At 43.1% G+C, this 17,892-nt stretch overlaps 2 protein-coding genes across 2 annotated transcripts in view; both read left to right on the top strand.

Annotated features, from left to right (window-relative positions):
• Window positions 1-13,677, top strand: part of fbxl8 (F-box and leucine-rich repeat protein 8) — a 54,009-nt gene extending 40,332 nt beyond the window's left edge. Inside the window, exons 3-5 of the mRNA XM_064936530.1 lie at window positions 3,503-3,767; window positions 4,417-4,567; window positions 12,186-13,677. Coding sequence (XP_064792602.1) covers window positions 3,503-3,767; window positions 4,417-4,567; window positions 12,186-12,551 — 782 coding nt within the window. The 3' untranslated portion in view covers window positions 12,552-13,677. The remainder of the gene's footprint in view (window positions 1-3,502; window positions 3,768-4,416; window positions 4,568-12,185) is intronic.
• Window positions 13,678-16,114: 2,437 nt separating this feature from the next.
• tmem8b (transmembrane protein 8B) overlaps window positions 16,115-17,892 on the top strand; it is a 358,579-nt gene continuing 356,801 nt past the window's right edge. The window contains exon 1 of the mRNA XM_064936529.1: window positions 16,115-16,566. Coding sequence (XP_064792601.1) covers window positions 16,470-16,566 — 97 coding nt within the window. The 5' untranslated portion in view covers window positions 16,115-16,469. The remainder of the gene's footprint in view (window positions 16,567-17,892) is intronic.

The following is a 17,892-nucleotide window of genomic DNA, read 5'->3' as shown; positions in this document are numbered from 1 at the left end:
TTCCACCCCAGACAGAGTAGACCTACCTTTCCACCCCAGACAGAGTAGACCTACCTTTCCACCCCAGACAGAGTAGGACCTACCTTTCCACCCCAGACAGAGTAGGACCTACCTTTCCTCCCCAGACAGAGTAGGACCTACCTTTCCTCCCCAGACAGAGTAGACCTACCTTTCCACCCCAGACAGAGTAGACCTACCTTTCCACCCCAGACAGAGTAGACCTACCTTTCCACCCCAGACAGAGTAGGACCTACCTTTCCACCCAGACAGAGTAGACCTACCTTTCCACCCCAGACAGAGTAGGACCTACCTTTCCACCCAGACAGAGTAGACCTACCTTTCCACCCCAGACAGAGTAGGACCTACCTTTCCACCCCAGACAGAGTAGGACCTACCTTTCCACCCCAGACAGAGTAGACCTACCTTTCCACCCCAGACAGAGTAGACCTACCTTTCCACCCCAGACAGAGTAGACCTACCTTTCCACCCCAGACAGAGTAGACCTACCTTTCCTTTATTGCCTGGTTTTAACTTAACAGCCCTTCATTGACACGGAGGCTATTTAAAGAGTGGATGGAGGAATGGACCGACACATCTATGTATAGCTTCCTATAGCCTAATTTAGCCTGACAAACACCTCTTATTTCTTAAATAGGAACAACTCGGCCACCGTAGTCCTACACAGCACACCATAGCAGGCGGTGCTCAGGGCTGGAATACCCAGTGTGCAATGCAGCCTAGTTTTATTCACACCATCCCGGCAGCTATCTTAGAAATATAACTTTTCTCTGCTTTTTCCCAGCATGCACTTTGTAGCCTATAGGCTTTGGATAATTTGTTTGAGACCACACTAAATAGCCTATAGGCTTTGGATAATTTGTTTGAGACCACACTAAATAGCCTATAGGCTTTGGATAATTTGTTTGAGACCACACTAAATAGCCTATAGGCTTTGGATAATTTGTTTGAGACCACACTAAATAGCCTATAGGCTTTGGATAATTTGTTTGAGACCACACTAAATAGCCTATAGGCTTTGGATAATTTGTTTGAGACCACACTAAATAGCCTATAGGCTTTGGATAATTTGTTTGAGACCACACTAAATAGCCTATAGGCTTTGGATAATTTGTTTGAGACCACACTAAATAGCCTATAGGCTTTGGATAATTTGTTTGAGACCACACTAAATAGCCTATAGGCTTTGGATAATTTGTTTGAGACCACACTAAATAGCCTATAGGCTTTGGATAATTTGTTTGAGACCACACTAAATAGCCTATAGGCTTTGGATAATTTGTTTGAGACCACACTAAATAGCCTATAGGCTTTGGATAATTTGTTTGAGACCACACTAAATAGCCTATAGGCTTTGGATAATTTGTTTGAGACCACACTAAATAGCCTATAGGCTTTGGATAATTTGTTTGAGACCACACTAAATAGCCTATAGTCGCACTTGATATTGCGTTTCCAGGGAAGTATCAGAGATGAGGGTTCGGCATCTGGCTCACATCTCTCTAATATATATATATAAAACACAGAGAAATATTAGCATTTCGTCAGTTACATTGTCACCTTGGCAACAGGTCAAAAGAGGTAGTTAGAATGGGTACACCAACATGAACATACTGTACATTTCCATACAAACATGCCTACTCATTAGCTAGCATGATGACACGGTGACATAGCTACATTTCAATGGCGATAGCAAAGATCTAAGCAAAACACAAGACCATTTTGGCTAGCAATTTTTTTGATGTGGTAAAAAGTTATATAAACGGCAAAACAACGACATGAAAGTATTCATAAAATCGTACAATCAAGTTAAACTTCCAGACGGTTCCAGCATAAAGGGCTATAAAAGACAGGATGTGATGAAGAGTGGCAGATGATTGTCAGAAACACTAGCTAGCTAACAACAACCAACTACTTCCTGTTTTGTCTTCTGCGGTCACAAAAAGCTGCTGTAGTCTGGCTGTAGTGTTACACGTGACTACATATTTACTACTAACAACAAGTAGGAAAAAAACTCTACCTGATTATACTGGAAACACTACTGTTTTCCGACCGAACAAAAACTCTACAAGATTAGTGCACATTCACTACAAGTCTCTACATAGTCACTACTGCACCAATTCAGTCGTTCTTCATGAGGGAAGCTTCAGTTTGTACACCAGATAATATGATATCACCAAAGATTTCTGGTATCCATTATTGGACGTTTCGGGTTTGACAAAATGCAGTCATTGATTCTTCAACTAACCTGGTACTGGCAGTACTCTCTTCCTTCTCGATTCTGTAAAATAGTTATCTTATAAAATGTCCGTGTCCAGTTGTAGGTGGTTCTACAAACACCACAGAGAACTCAGAAAGAAAGTAAATCCAAAATGTGTACCACACAAGGAGGTTCGTAAACAACGACATGAAAGTATTCATAAAATCGTACAATCAAGTTAAACTTCCAGACGGTTCCAGCATAAAGGGCTATAAAAGACAGGATGTGATGAAGAGTGGCAGATGATTGTCAGAAACACTAGCTAGCTAACAACAACCAACTACTTCCTGTTTTGTCTTCTGCGGTCACAAAAAGCTGCTGTAGTCTGGCTGTAGTGTTACACGTGACTACATATTTACTACTAACAACAAGTAGGAAAAAAACTCTACCTGATTATACTGGAAACACTACTGTTTTCCGACCGAACAAAAACTCTACAAGATTAGTGCACATTCACTACAAGTCTCTACATAGTCACTACTGCACCAATTCAGTCGTTCTTCATGAGGGAAGCTTCAGTTTGTACACCAGATAATATGATATCACCAAAGATTTCTGGTATCCATTATTGGACGTTTCGGGTTTGACAAAATGCAGTCATTGATTCTTCAACTAACCTGGTACTGGCAGTACTCTCTTCCTTCTCGATTCTGTAAAATAGTTATCTTATAAAATGTCCGTGTCCAGTTGTAGGTGGTTCTACAAACACCACAGAGAACTCAGAAAGAAAGTAAATCCAAAATGTGTACCACACAAGGAGGTTCGTCGCCATCTTAGCTGTCAGACATCTTGCATTTCCCAGCATCTTTGCAGGAAATAGTCGTTTTCTATGTGATGCGGACACATGCAGAAATAGATGTCTACACACATGCAAGAGGCATATCTCACACAATACAAAACATGGATTTATTATCTTTGAGTGTTCTCCGGTGTTGGTAGAAGCACCTACAACTGAACACAGACATTTTTATAAGATGCAGACTAACTATTGGACGCCATGCTGCAGCGAGGCAGTGGTTAAGACCGCTAGACGAAAATCAACCACTTCAAGGTCTCCGAGCGAATGACGTCGTTGATTGAACTCTACTAGCGCACCGTTAACTAGCCATTTCAAATCGGCTACAGTCTGGGGCTACAAAAACAACGAGTACTGTTTGGGAGTACTTGAGGACTTGAGTTTAGAACCACTATACCACTATGACACTAATGTAAATGTGACGATAGGTCACGACCTGGAGGAAGGGCTGGAGGCCGCTCTCACTGCAGCTCCGGAACACGTGGGAGGAGCTTTCCTCTCCCACTTGGACCTGAGGGGCGTGCCCTTCACCCTCAGCCAATCCCTGGTGAGGGCCTTGGCCCGGCAGAGCCCCAACCTGAGGAGTCTATTGGTCAACAATCAGACACTGGTGTGTAAAGTGGAGCCAGAGGCTGTGGTGGAGGTACTGGGACTGTGTCCACTTCTCAACACACTAGGGCTGTTCTATACCAGGTATGGAGAGAACCACTTCTCAACACACTAGGGCTGTTCTATACCAGGTATGGAGAGAACCACTTCTCAGCACACTAGGGCTGTTCTATACCAGGTATGGAGAGAACCACTTCTCAGCACACTAGGGCTGTTCTATACCAGGTATGGAGAGAACCACTTCTCAACACACTAGGGCTGTTCTATACCAGGTATGGAGAGAACCACGGTGCTCAACTCCTGGGTGTGTTCCAAATGGCTCCCTATTCCCTATATAGTACACTACTTTAGACCAGAGCCCTATATAGTGCACTACTTTAGACCATAGCCCTATTCCCTATAGAGTGCACTACTTTAGACCAGAGCCCTATTCCCTATCTAGTGCACTACTTTAGACCAGAGCCCTATATAGTGCACTACTTTAGACCAGAGCCCTATTCCCTATATAGTGCACTACATTAGACCAGAGCCCTATTCCCTATATAGTGCACTACATTAGACCAGAGCCATATTCCCTTTATAGTGCACTACTTTTGGTCATTTGGGATGCTTCCTTATCCTCGTGTGTAAATTAATGAAGGATGCTTGAAGTCAACAGTTGATTACATCAGAAATGAAAAAGAGACCAACTTGATTCTAAGTTAATAATTGAAGCTACATTCTTCTTCTCCAGCCTGTCCCAGAAGGTGGTGGATGAGCTGCTGTTGCCTCAACGCTGCCCCCTCCTGGCCATGGAGTTGTACTGCGAGCGCTTTGCCAAATACATCCCCCCTCTGGAGGACAGCGTGTGGGCTGGACTGAAGCACAGACACCCGGGGTTAAAGGTCAGTTAAAGGTGCCTTGAGGAGGAAACTCCAAACGATCATTTCAATCGATCAATCAATCATTTATTGGAAAATAAATACACATTTAACGTGCAGGGCAATAGTAGCCTGGCTTGTCAACTCCTATGGTTAATGTGGAGTGACAAATCAAATTTAATTTGTCACATGTTGCTGAATACAACAGGTCTAGACCTTACAGTGAAATGGTTAATTACAAGCCCTTAATCAACAATGCAGTTTTAAGAAAATACCATAACTAAAAATAAGTAAGAGATAAGAGAATAACAAATCATTAAAGAGCAGCAGTAAATAACAATAGCGGGGCGATATACAGGGTATTACGGTACAGAGTCAATGTGGAGGCTATATACAGGATATTACGGTACAGAGTCAATGTGGAGACTATATACAGGGGGCACTGGTACAGAGTTAATGTGGAGGCTATATACAGGGTGTTACGGTACAGAGTCAATGTGGAGACTATATACAGGGGGCACTGGTACAGAGTTAATGTGGAGGCTATATACAGGGTGTTAGGGTACAGAGTCAATGTGGAGGCTATATACAGGGGTGTACAGAATCAATGTGGAGGCTATATACAGGGGGTACTGGTACAGAGTCAATGTGGAGGCTATATACAGGGGGTACCGGTACAGAGTCAATGTGGAGGCTACATACAGTGTGTGACGGTGCAGAGTCAATGTGGAGGCTATATACAGGGTGTACCGGTACAGAGGCAATGTGGAGGCTATATACAGGGTTTTACGGTACAGTCAAGGTGGAGGCTATATACAGGGTTTTACGGTACAGTTAATGTGGAGGCTATATACAGGGGGCACCAGTACAGAGTCGATGTGGAGGCTATATACAGGGTGTACCGGTACAGAGTCAATGTGGAGGCTATATACAGGGGTACCGGTACAGAGTCAATGTGGAGGCTATATACAGGGTATTATGGTACAGAGTCGATGTGGAGGCTATATACTGGGTATTACGGTACCGAGTCAATGTGGAGGCTATATACAGGGGGTACCAGTACAGAGTCAATGTGGAGGCTATATACAGGGTGTTACGGTACAGAGTCAATGTGGAGGCTATATACAGGGTATTACGGTACAGAGTCAATGTGGAGGCTATATACTGGGTATTACGGTACCGAGTCAATGTGGAGGCTATATACAGGGTATTACGGTACAGAGTCAATGTGGAGAAGATGACTAGTTGAGTATCTGGAGCACCAGCATTTGTGGGTTCGATTTCAGGCTCAAAATGGCCAGAAACAAATAACTTTATTCTGAAACTCATCAGTCTATTCTTGTTCTGAGAAATGAAGGCTATTCCATGAGAGAAATTGCCAAGAAACTGAAGATCTCGTACAATGCTGTATATTACTGTATAGTCCTCAACTGGCAGCTTCATTAAATAGTACCCACAAAACACCAGTCTCAACATCAACAGTGAAGAGGTGACTCCGGGATGCTGGCCTTCTAGGCAGAGTTCCTCTGTCCAGTCTCAACGTCAACACTGAAGAGGAGACTCCGGGATGCTGGCCCTCTAGGCAGAGTTCCTCTGTCCAGTCTCAACATCAACAGTGAAGAGGAGACTCCAGGATGCTGGCCTTCTAGGCAGAGTTCCTCTGTGCAGTCTCAACATCAACAGTGAAGAGGAGACTCCAGGATGCTGGCCTTCAAGGCAGAGTTCCTCTGTCCAGCGTCTGTGTTCTTTTTCCCATCTTAATCTTTTCTTTTTATTGGCCAATCTGAGATATTGCTTTTTCCTTTGCAACTCTGCCTAGAAGGCCAGCATCCCGAAGTCGCCTCTTCACTGTTCCTTGGTGTCCACACCACCAGCAAACTAACATGGTGCAAACACACCAAGAAAGTGATGAAGACAACACCTTTTCCTCCTCTGGAGATTGGAAAGTTATACAGCTGCAACATCAAGAGCATCCTGACCTGTTGCATCACGGCCTGGTATGGCAACTGCTCGGCATCCGACCGTAAGCCACTACAGAGGGTAGTGCGTATGGCCCAGTACATCATTGGGGCCAAGCTTCCTGCCATCCAGGACCTATATATTAGGGGGTGTCAGAGGAAGGCCCAAAGAATTGTCAAGATACTCCAGTCACCCAAGTCATAGACTGTTCTCTCTGCTACTGCACGGCAAGCAGTACCGGAGCGCCAAGTCTGCTTCTCACTGTTTATTATCTATACATAGTCACTTTACCCCTACCTACATGTACAAATTATCTTGAAGAACCTTTACCCCTTACCTACATATGCCCTTGACTAACCTTTACCTCCACATTGACTCGGTACCGTAACACCCTGTATATAGCCTCCACATTGACTCTGTACCGTAACACCCTGTATATAGCCTCCACATTGACTCTGTACCGTAACACCCTGTATATAGCCTCCACATTGACTCTGTACCGTAACACCCTGTATACAGCCTCCACATTGACTCTGTACCGTAACACCCTGGATATAGCCTCCACATTGACTCTGTACCGTAACACCCTGTATATAGCCTCCACATTGACTCTGTACCGTAACACCCTGTATATAGCCTCCACATTGACTCTGTACCGTAACACCCTGTATATAGCCTCCACATTGACTCTGTACCGTAATACCCTGTATATAGCCTCCACATTGACTCTGTACCGTAATACCCTGTATATAGCCTCCACATTGACTCTGTACCGTAACACCCTGCATATAGCCTCCACATTGACTCTGTACCGTAACACCCTGTATATAGCCTCCACATTGACTCTGTACCGTAACACCCTGTATATAGCCTCCACATTGACTCTGTACCGTAACACCCTGTATATAGCCTCCACATTGACTCTGTACCGTAATACCCTGTATATAGCCTCCACATTGACTCTGTACCGGTACCCCCTGTATATAGCCTCCACATTGACTCTGTACCGTAACACCCTGTATATAGCCTCCACATTGACTCTGTAACGTAACACCCTGTATATAGCCTCCACATTGACTCTGTACCGTAATACCCTGTATATAGCCTCCACATTGACTCTGTACCGGTACCCCCTGTATATAGCCTCCACATTGACTCTGTACCGTAACACCCTGTATATAGCCTCCACATTGACTCTGTAACGTAACACCCTGTATATAGCCTCCACATTGACTCTGTACCGTAATACCCTGTATATAGTCTCCACATTGACTCTGTACTGGTACCCCCTGTATATAGCCTCCACATTGACTCTGTACCGTAATACCCTGTATATAGCCTCTACATTGTTATTTGATTGTTACTTTATTTTATTTATTTTTTTACTTTAGCTTATTTAGTAAATATTTTCTTAACTATTATTTTCTTAACTGCATTGCTTGTAATCAAGCATTTCTTTGTAAGGTCTACACCTGTTGTTTTAAAATGGGTAAAAATGTTGTTTTTTAACTCAAATCAAATCAAATCAAATTTTATTTGTCACATACACTTGGTTAGAAGATGTTAATGCGAGTGTAGCAAAATGCTTGTGCTTCTAGTTCCGACAATGCAGTAATAACCAACAAGTAATCTAACTAACAATTCCTAAACTACTGTCTTATACACAGTGTAAGGGGATAAAGAATATGTACATAAGGATATATGAATGAGTGATGGTACAGAGCAGCATAGGCAAGATACAGTAGATGGTATTGATTACAGTATATACATATGAGATGAGTATGTAAACAAAGAGGCATAGTTAAAGTGGCTAGTGATACATGTATTACATAAGGATGCAGTCGATGATATAGAGTACAGTATATACGTATGCATATGAGATGAATAATGTAGGGTAAGTAACATTATATAAGGTAGCATTGTTTAAAGTGGCTAGTGATATATTTACATCATTTCCCATCAATTCCCATTATTAAAGTGGCTGGAGTTGAGTCAGTGTCAGTGTGTTAGCAGCAGCCACTCAATGTTAGTGGTGGCTGTTTAACAGTCTGATGGCCTTGAGATAGAAGCTGTTTTTCAGTCTCTCGGTCCCAGCTTTGATGCACCTGTACTGACCTCGCCTTCTGGATGATAGCGGGGTGAACAGGCAGTGGCTCGGGTGGTTGATGTCCTTGATGATCTTTATGGCCTTCCTGTAACATCGGGTGGTGTAGGTGTCCTGGAGGGCAGGTAGTTTGCCCCCGGTGATGCGTTGTGCAGACCTCACTACCCTCTGGAGAGCCTTAAGGTTGAGGGCGGAGCAGTTGCCGTACCAGGCGGTGATACAGCCCGCCAGGATGCTCTCGATTGTGCATCTGTAGAAGTTTGTGAGTGCTTTTGGTGACAAGCCGAATTTCTTCAGCCTCCTGAGGTTGAAGAGGCGCTGCTGCGCCTTCTTCACGATGCTGTCTGTGTGAGTGGACCAATTCAGTTTGTCTGTGATGTGTATGCCGAGGAACTTAAAACTTGCTACTCTCTCCACTACTGTTCCATCGATGTGGATAGGGGGGTGTTCTCTCTGCTGTTTCCTGAAGTCCACAATCATCTCCTTAGTTTTGTTGACGTTGAGTGTGAGGTTATTTTCCTGACACCACACTCCGAGGGCCCTCACCTCCTCCCTGTAGGCCGTCTCGTCGTTGTTGGTAATCAAGACTACCACTGTTGTGTCGTCCACAAACTTGATGATTGAGTTGGAGGCGTGCATGGCCACGCAGTCGTGGGTGAACAGGGAGTACAGGAGAGGGCTCAGAACGCACCCTTGTGGGGCCCCAGTGTTGAGGATCAGCGGGGAGGAGATGTTGTTACCTACCCTCACCACCTGGGGGCGGCCCGTCAGGAAGTCCAGTACCCAGTTGCACAGGGCGGGGTCGAGACCCAGGGTCTCGAGCTTGATGACGAGCTTGGAGGGTACTATGGTGTTGAATGCCGAGCTGTAGTCGATGAACAGCATTCTCACATAGGTATTCCTCTTGTCCAGATGGGTTAGGGCAGTGTGCAGTGTGGTTGAGATTGCATCGTCTGTGGACCTATTTGGGCGGTAAGCAAATTGGAGTGGGTCTAGGGTGTCAGGTAGGGTGGAGGTGATATGGTCCTTGACTAGTCTCTCAAAGCACTTCATGATGACTGAAGTGAGTGCTACGGGGCGGTAGTCGTTTCGCTCAGTTACCTTAGCTTTCTTGGGAACAGGAACAATGGTGGCCCTCTTGAAGCATGTGGGAACAGCAGACTGGTATAGGGATTGATTGAATATGTCCGTAAACACACCAGCCAGCTGGTCTGCGCATGCTCTGAGGGCGCGGCTGGGGATGCCGTCTGGGCCTGCAGCCTTGCGAGGGTTAACACGTTTAAATGTTTTACTCACCTCGGCTGCAGTGAAGGAGAGACCGCATTTTTCCGTTGCAGGCAGTGTCCGTGGCACTGTATTGTCTTCAAAGCGGGCAAAAAAGTTATTTAGTCTGCCTGGGAGCAAGACATCCTGGTCCGTGACTGGGCTGGATTTCTTCCTGTAGTCCATGATTGACTGTAGACCCTGCCACATGCCTCTTGTGTCTGAGCCGTTGAATTGAGATTCTACTTTGTCTCTGTACTTACGCTTAGCTTGTTTGATAGCCTTACGGAGGGAATAGCTGCACTGTTTGTATTCAGTCATGTTACCAGACACCTTGCTCTGATTGAAAGCAGTGGTTTGCGCTTTCAGTTTCACGCGAATGCTGCCATCAATCCACGTTTTCTGGTTTGGGAATGTTTTAATCGGTGCTATGGGAACGACATCTTCAACGCACGTTCTAATGAACTCGCACACCGAATCAGCGTATTCGTCAATGTTGTTATCTGACGCAATACGAAACATGTCCCAGTCCACGTGATGGAAGCAGTCTTGGAGTGTGGAGTCAGCTTGGTCGGACCAGCGTTGGACAGACCTCAGCGTGGGAGCTTCTTTTTTTAGTTTTTGTCTGTAGGCAGGTATCAGCAAAATGGAGTCGTGGTCAGCTTTTTCCGAAAGGGGGGCAGGGCAGGGCCTTATATGCGTCGCGGAAGTTAGAGTAACAGTGATCCAAGGTTTTTCCGCCCCTGGTTGCGCAATCGATATGCTGATAAAATTTAGGAAGTCTTGTTTTCAGATTAGCCTTGTTAAAATCCCCAGCAACAATGAATGCAGCCTCCGGATAAATGGTTTCCAGTTTGCAAAGAGTTAAATAAAGTTCGTTCAGAGCCATCGATGTGTCTGCTTGGGGGGGGGGGGATATATACGGCTGTGATTATAATCGAAGAGAATTCTCTTGGTAGATAATGCGGTCTACATTTGATTGTGAGGAATTCTAAATCAGGTGAACAGAAGGATTTGAGTTCCTGTATGTTTCTTTCATCGCACCATGCCTCGTTAGCCATAAGGCATACGCCCCCACCCCTCTTCTTACCAGAAAGGTGTTTGTTTCTGTCGGCGCGATGCGTGGAGAAACCCGTTGGCTGCACCGCTTCGGATAGCGTCTCTCCAGTGAGCCATGTTTCCGTGAAGCACAGAACGTTACAGTCTCTGATGTCCCTCTGGAATGCTACCCTTGCTCGGATTTCATCAACCTTGTTGTCAAGAGACTGGACATTGGCAAGAAGAATGCTAGGAAGTGGGGCACGATGTGCCCGTCTCCGGAGTCTGACCAGAAGACCGCCTCGTTTCCCTCTTTTTCGGAGTCGTTTTTTTGGGTCGCTGCATGCGATCCATTCCGTTGTCCTGTTTGTAAAGGCAGAACACAGGATCCGCGTTGCGAAAAACATATTCTTGGTCGTACTGATGGTGAGTTGACGCTGATCTTATATACAGTAGTTCTTCTCGACTGTATGTAATGAAACCTAAGATGACCTGGGGTACTAATGTAAGAAATAACACGTAAAAAAAACAAAAAACTGCATAGTTTCCTAGGAACGCGAAGCGAGGCGGCCATCTCTGTCGGCGCCTGAACTTAACTTACACATTAATACACAATAATAATGTGTGTTAATGTGTAATATGTTGTAGTACTATGTGTATTAATGTGTAATATGTTGTAGTACTATGTGTATTAATGTGTAATATGTTGTAGTAATATGTGTATTAATGTGTAATATGTTGTAGTACTATGTGTATTAATGTGTAATATGTTGTAGTAATATGTGTATTAATGTGTAATATGTTGTAGTACTATGTTGTAGTAATATGTGTATTAATCTGTTATATGTTGTAGTACTATGTTGTAGTAATATGTATATTAATGTGTAATATGTTGTAATACTATGTGTATTAATGTGTAATATGTTGTAGTAATATGTGTATTAATGTGTAATATGTTGTAGTACTATGTTGTAGTAATATGTGTATTAATGTGTAATATGTTGTAGTACCATGTGTATTAATGTGTAATATGTTGTAGTACTATGTTGTAGTAATATGTGTATTAATGTGTAATATGTTGTAATACAATGTGTATTAATGTGTAATATGTTGTAGTACTATGTGTATTAATGTGTAATATGTTGTAGTAATATGTGTATTAATGTGTAATATGTTGTAGTAATATGTGTATTAATGTGTAACATGTTGTAGTACTATGTGTATTAATGTGTAATATGTTGTAGTACTATGTGTATTAATGTGTTTATTATATTCCAGGTAAGCCTGATATTGGACCACACTCTTCCCATGGATCATTTCAGCTCCGTATTGCAGCCCAGCGTTCCTCTGCAGCACCTGGAACTCCTCACATTTACTGACCTGGTCCAGCAGACACACCTGGTCACCCAGAGCTACAGCCACGCCCTGGAGACAATCATACTGCAGACCACCTCGTCTCCAGAGCTGGACTCCGCCCTGCGCTCCCTGGCCGCAGCCTGCAGCCTCCTCAGGGAGGTCCACTGTTACTGTGTGGTGTCGTGTGATGTCATCAGGGCCTTTAAAGACGGCTGCCCTCGCCTGTGGAGATACACACTGAAGACACGCAAAGAGCCACACCCCTGGAGATGCACTGTTATTAAATGACAACCAATCACACCCCTGGAGATGCACTGTTATTAAATGACAACCAATCACACCCCTGGAGATGCACTGTTATTAAATGACAACCAATCACACCCCTGGAGATGCACTGTTATTAAATGACAACCAATCACACCCCTGGAGATGCACTGTTATTAAATGACAACCAATCACACCCCTGGAGATGCACTGTTATTAAATGACAACCAATCACACCCCTGGAGATGCACTGTTATTAAATGACAACCAATCACACCCCTGGAGATGCACTGTTATTAAATGACAACCAATCACACCCCTGGAGATGCACTGTTATTAAATGACAACCAATCACACCCCTGGAGATGCACTGTTATTAAATGACAACCAATCACACCCCTGGAGATGTACTGTTATTAAATGACAACCAATCACACACTGTTATCATGTTACACCAGACTGTTATTGTAATCAGACATGTTACACCAGACTGTTATTGTAATCAGACATGTTACACCAGACTGTTATTGTAATCAGACATGTTACACCAGACTGTTATTGTAATCAGACATGTTACACCAGACTGTTATTGTAATCAGACATGTTACACCAGACTGTTATTGTAATCAGACATGTTACACCAGACTGTTATTGTAATCAGACATGTTACACCAGACTGTTATTGTAATCAGACATGTTATTACAGCCACCGTTAAGTTAGGGGGCACAGGGTCGCCCTTTCAGATTTGTCCTGTTAAAAAAAAAGGTTTTAGAACACCTACTCATTCAAGGGTTTTTCTTTATTTTTTAGTATTTTCTACACTGTAGAATAACAGTGAATTAACACATGGAATCATGTAGGAACCAAAAAAGTGTTAAACAAATCAATCAATGCATTTGAGCCAATCAGTTGTGTTGTGACAAGATGGGGTTGTATTCAGGAGATAGGGTTGGTATAAAGGAGATAGGAGTGTTATACAGTAGATAGGGTTGGTATACAGGAGATAGGGGTGGTATACAGGAGATAGGGGTGGTATACAGTAGATAGGGTTGGTATACAGGAGATAGGGGTGGTATACAGGAGATAGGGGTGGTATACAGGAGATAGGAGTGGTATACAGGAGATAGGGGTGGTATACAGGAGATAGTGTTGGTATACAGGAGATAGGGTTGGTATACAGGAGATAGGGGTGGTATACAGGAGATAGGGGTGGTATACAGGAGATAGGGGTGGTAAACAGGAGATAGGGTTGGTATACAGTAGATAGGGGTGGTATTTACATTTACATTACATTTAAGTCATTTAGCAGACGCTCTTATCCAGAGCGACTTACAAATTGGTGAATTCACCTTCTGACATCAGTGGAACAGCCACTTTACAATAGTGCATCTAAATCATTTAAGGGGGGGGGGGTGAGAAGGATTACTTTATCCTATCCTAGGTATTCCTTGAAGAGGTGGGGTTTCAGGTGTCTCCGGAAGGTGGTGATTGACTCAGGAGATAGGGGTGGTATACAGGAGATAGGGGTGGTATACAGGAGATAGGGGTGGTATACAAGAGATAGGGGTGGTATACAAGAGATAGGGTTGGTATACAGGAGATAGGGTTGGTATACACGAGATAGGGTTGGTATACACGAGATAGGAGTGTTATACAGTAGATAGGGTTGGTATACACGATATAGGGGTGGTATACAGGAGATAGGGGTGGTATACAGGAGATAGGGGTCATATACAGGAGATAGGGGTCCTATACAGGAGATAGGGGTCCTATACAGGAGATAGGGGTCCTATACAGGAGATAGGGGTGGTATACAGGAGATAGGGGTGGTATACAGGAGATAGGGGTCCTATACAGGAGATAGGGGTGGTATACAGGAGATAGGGGTGGTATACAGGAGATAGGGGTGGTATACAGGAGATAGGGGTGGTATACAGGAGATAGGGGTCCTATACAGAAGATAGCCGTATTTGGTAAAAGACCAAGTCCATTTTATGGCAAGAACAGCTCAAATAAGCAAAGAGAAATGACAGTTCATCATTACTTTAAGACATGAAGGTCAGTCAATACGGAACATTTCAAGAACTTTGAACGTTTCTTCACTTGCAGTTGCAAAAACCAACCGCTGTGATGAAACTGTCTCTCTTGAGGACCACCACAGGAAAGAAAGACCCAGAGTTACCTCTGCTGCAGAGGATATGTTCATTAGAGTTACCAGCCTCAGATTGCAGCCCAAATAAATGCTTCACAGAGTTCAAGTAACAGACACATCTCAACATCAAGTTCAGAGGAAACTGTGAATCAGGCCTTCATGGTCGAATTGCTGCAAAGAATCCACTATTAAAGGACACGAATACTAAGAAGAGCCTTGCTTTGGGCAAGAAACACGAGCAATGGACATGAGACCGGTGGAAATCTGTCCGAAGTTCTGGAGTCCGAAATTGAGATTTTTGGTTCCAACCGCTGTGTCTTTGTGAGACGCAGTGTGCGTGAACAGATGATCTCCGCATGTGTGGTTCCCACCATGAAGCATGGAGGATGAGGTGTGGGGTTGGTTTGCTGGTCACATTGTCTGTAATTTATTTATAATTCAAGTCACACTTAACCAGCATGACCTCCACAGCATTCTGCAGCGATACACCATCCCATCTGGTTAGGGCTTAGTGGGACTATCAATTGTTTTTCAACAGGACAATGATCCAACACATCTCCAGGCTGTGTAAGGGCTATTTGACCAAGAAGGAGAGTGATGGAGTGCTGCATCAGATGACGTGGCCTCCACAATCCCCCAACCTCAACCCAATTGAGATAGTTTGGGATGAGTCGGACCGCAGAGTGAAGGAAAAGCAGCCAACAAGTGCTCAGCATATGTGGGAACTCCTTCAAGACTGTTGGAAAATCATTCCAGGTGAAGCTGGTTGAGAGAATGCCAAGAGTGTGCTGTCAACAGGGTGGCTATTTGAAAAATATAAAATATATTTTGATTTGTTTAACACTTTTTTGGTTACTACATGATTCCATATGTGTTATTTCATAGTTTTGATGACTTCACTACTATTCTACAATGTAGACAATAGTAAAAATAACAAAAAACCCTTGAATGAGTCTGTGTTCTAAAACTTTTGACCGGTAGTGTATATTCTACCCAACAATACTTTGTGTGTGCAGCTATATCCTAATGAGGTGTCCTTGTCGTGTCATTTCACATTTCCTGCTTGACCTTCTAAGGTTCAAGTTGTTCCTAGCCACTGTGCTTCTACATCTGCATTGCTGGCTGTTTGGGGTTTCAGGCTGAGTTTCTGTATAAGCACTGTGTGACAACTGCTGATGTAAAAACGGATTTATAAATACATTTGATTGATTAATTAACGTTGAGTCAATTATAACCGTGACAGGTGACATTTCATTAACGTTGAATCATTTATATCGGTGACAGGTGACATTTCAATCCCATCACCACACGGTGGCGCTACTCACTCATAAGAATTTAACTTACTATCTCATGACAACTACATTATTTTCAAAAAATCTTGAAATTAATGATTTTCATGTAAAATTTCAATTCAAAGGTTGAACTTGAATTTATATTTGAGGTAAAATAAGATTATCCAAAAAGCTTGGACAACTCTAGGTTATTCATAACTTCAACCATCCTTACGACAAACCTTCACCTCGGATGCAGAATGTAATTTATTGTGCCTCTGCATGCCTATTGACTGTCTGACAGCTTGTTCCTCCAATAAACAGTCGGAATGATAGCAATGTCGAATCACTGCAGATAGGGGGGCGGAGCTCCGGTGGACCTGCCGTCCAAATGACGTCATGTGCGCACAGCTGGTCCCGATTGCAATATGTGAACATGTAGAAGAAGCAGGAAGACTATATCAGTGATATCAAATATACAGCTCTGTCTTCCGGAGGTACACCTTCTGTTCATCACGATGCGGCGGCTGAACGGGTCGGGATCTGGCTCTGGAATGGGTAGTCTGCGGTTCCTGTTGATTGTTTACAGTTACACCTTTCTCCTTTTGCCTGGAGGTGAGTCACGGGCTACTGTAACTACAGCTATACTGCTTGCTGCCTCTACTGCTGCCTCATAAACTACTGTAACTATAGCTATACTGCTACCTCTACTGCTGCCTCATAAACTACTGTAACTACAGCTATACTGCTTGCTGCCTCTACTGCTGCCTCATAAACTACTGTAACTACAGCTATAATGCTACCTCTACTGCTGCCTCATAAACTACTGTAACTACAGCTAGAATGCTACCTCTACTGCTACTGCTTCCATAACATTCCCATCGAGCCGTGATGTGAAAGAGAGGAAAGGAGAGAGGAGCTGTCCTTTGTCTTGGTGCTGAAACACTCTGTGGTAGTCTTGTACAGGATTCAGAGTGTAGGAGAGGATATGATGTGGCGTTACATAGCTTTGGTGTTTTGTTAGTCTATTCTATCATATCGTTATACAAAGCTATAGAAAACCCTACTGTCTGGGTCTCAATAAAAGGAGACCCTGTAAACTAATTTCAGTACACAGCGTTGGTGTTCTTTTTGATGAAGGGTAGGAGACCGAGCAAAGCATACCTCTGTCCCCTTGGCTTCATTTCTTCTTTACGTTATTCAAAAAGTATTATCATTTAATAGATATATTATAGGATTCATCAATTAGACCATGAAGATTGGACCTATTGCATGTTCTATATTCAAGCATTTATAATTGGTTCTCTGATTACGAATAGTCTAATTAGCCTAATGAATTGGGTATCCGTTGGCTATAATATTAGATCATCAGATAAATCCTTCATTATATATTCTCTGTAATTGTATTTTGGTGTTTGGTATTTTTTATTTTTTAAACACATTTAGGAATGAAACAAATGCTCTGGTAAAACCAACCCACTGGGTGCACACTTCAATTCAAAATCTAGGCCACGTTGGGGCAACATCATTTCATTGAAATAATGTGGACACATTGATGGAATGGTCACCTCCTGAATCAGCTCAATGCTGTATGTCATATCATAGACTATTAACATCCAGAATATAGACTATTAACATCCACTATATAGACTATTAACATCCACTATATAGACTATTAACATCCACTATATAGACTATTAACATCCACTATTAACATCCACTATATAGACTATTAACATCCACTATATAGACTATTAACATCCACTATATAGACTATTAACATCCACTATATAGACTATTAACATCCAGTATATAGACTATTAACATCCACTATATAGACTATTAACATCCACTATTAACATCCCGTATATAGACTATTAACATCTAGTATTAACATCCAGTATATAGACTATTAACATCCACTATTAACATCCAGTATAT

Source organism: Oncorhynchus masou, chromosome 25 (assembly GCF_036934945.1).
Source record: "Oncorhynchus masou masou isolate Uvic2021 chromosome 25, UVic_Omas_1.1, whole genome shotgun sequence".
Taxonomy (NCBI): Eukaryota; Metazoa; Chordata; class Actinopteri; order Salmoniformes; family Salmonidae; genus Oncorhynchus; species Oncorhynchus masou.
Note: the sequence above shows the minus strand (reverse complement) of the source record. Positions and strands in the feature narration are given on the sequence as shown.